This window comes from Apis dorsata, unplaced genomic scaffold, assembly GCF_000469605.1.
Source record: "Apis dorsata unplaced genomic scaffold, Apis dorsata 1.3 scaffold_365, whole genome shotgun sequence".
Classification (NCBI taxonomy): Eukaryota; Metazoa; Arthropoda; class Insecta; order Hymenoptera; family Apidae; genus Apis; species Apis dorsata.
Genome location: NW_006263630.1, coordinates 98,725 through 99,830, shown reverse-complemented (window position 1 = coordinate 99,830; position 1,106 = coordinate 98,725). Strand labels below are relative to the sequence as shown.

Here is a 1,106-nt window from a genome sequence, read left to right as displayed (position 1 = left end):
TTCACATTCTGGGCGCGTTGACGGCCGGTCTGCACATGCTGACGCTGTTGACGGTGGCCGCTGTACCACCCCACAAGTGCAACGTGCCCGGGATCGCGTTGATCGCGGATCCCAATAACCTCACGACAAATTCGAGCAATAATTTGCCCCGAGCCGTGGACGCTTGCTACTACTTGGACGCGAACAACGAGACGAAGGAATGCGACTCGTGGACCTACGACACCCAGTACTTCCAATCGTCTCGAGGCATGGAGTGGAACTTGGTCTGCTCGCGAAGATGGATGGGCGCCCTTGCCCAATCCTCCTACATGTTCGGCGTGTTCATCGGTGCAGTGACGTTGGGCAGCCTTGCCGACAAATACGGTCGAAAGATAATATTCTACGTGTCGGCGATCGCCCAACTCGTTCTTGGAGTGTCAGTCGCGTTCGTCAACAACTACCACCTGTTCCTCGTGTTCAGATTCTTGTACGGGATCTTCGGCTCGGCGGGCGCGTACATAACAGGATTCGTGCTCAGTATGGAGCTGGTCGGAGCCACGAAGAGGACCGTTTGCGGGATAATGTTCCAGCTAACTTTCGCCGTTGGTTTCATGCTGGTTGCGATTTGGGGGGCCGTGATCAAGGATCGTATGTGGTTGCAGATCGTTTACGGGCTTCACAGCGCCCTGTTGGCGGGCCACTGGTGGCTGATGGACGAGTCGCCCAGGTGGTTGTGGGCCCAAGGCCGCGTCACCGAGGCGCTCGCGATCGTGCAGAAGGGTCTGAGGATGAACGGGACCGACGTGGACATAGACGCCGCGAAATTGATCGGGGAGGGGAAGGTACGAGGGCACGTGGATCGAAGGGAAAGGTCTTACGGTGCTTTGGACCTGTTCAAGACGCCCAATCTGCGTAAGAAGACGTTGAACGTGTGCCTGAATTGGTTCGCCAACTCGATCGTGTATTACGGGCTGTCTTTGAACGCGGGCAACCTGGTCGGCAATCCCTTCCTCATGCTGTTTCTCAGCGGTCTGGTCGAGATGCCCACGTACGTGATGATCTGTTTCCTGATGGATCGGTTGGGGAGAAGGTGCATGATCACCTCGTTCATGTTGATCGGCGGCGTG

The 1,106-nt window shown here is 56.8% G+C and overlaps 2 protein-coding genes across 2 annotated transcripts in view; one reads left to right on the top strand and one right to left on the bottom strand.

Moving 5' to 3' along the window:
- LOC102677758 (aminopeptidase Ey) overlaps positions 1–1,106 on the bottom strand; it is a 39,227-nt gene that overhangs the window by 29,721 nt on the left and 8,400 nt on the right. The gene's annotated exons all lie outside the window — the stretch shown is intronic.
- The window catches only part of LOC102673950 (organic cation transporter protein), a 2,266-nt gene that overhangs the window by 204 nt on the left and 956 nt on the right, over positions 1–1,106 (top strand). The window contains exon 2 of the mRNA XM_031511945.1: positions 1–1,103. This exon is cut by the window's left edge and continues 7 nt beyond it. Coding sequence (XP_031367805.1) covers positions 1–1,103 — 1,103 coding nt within the window. The remainder of the gene's footprint in view (positions 1,104–1,106) is intronic.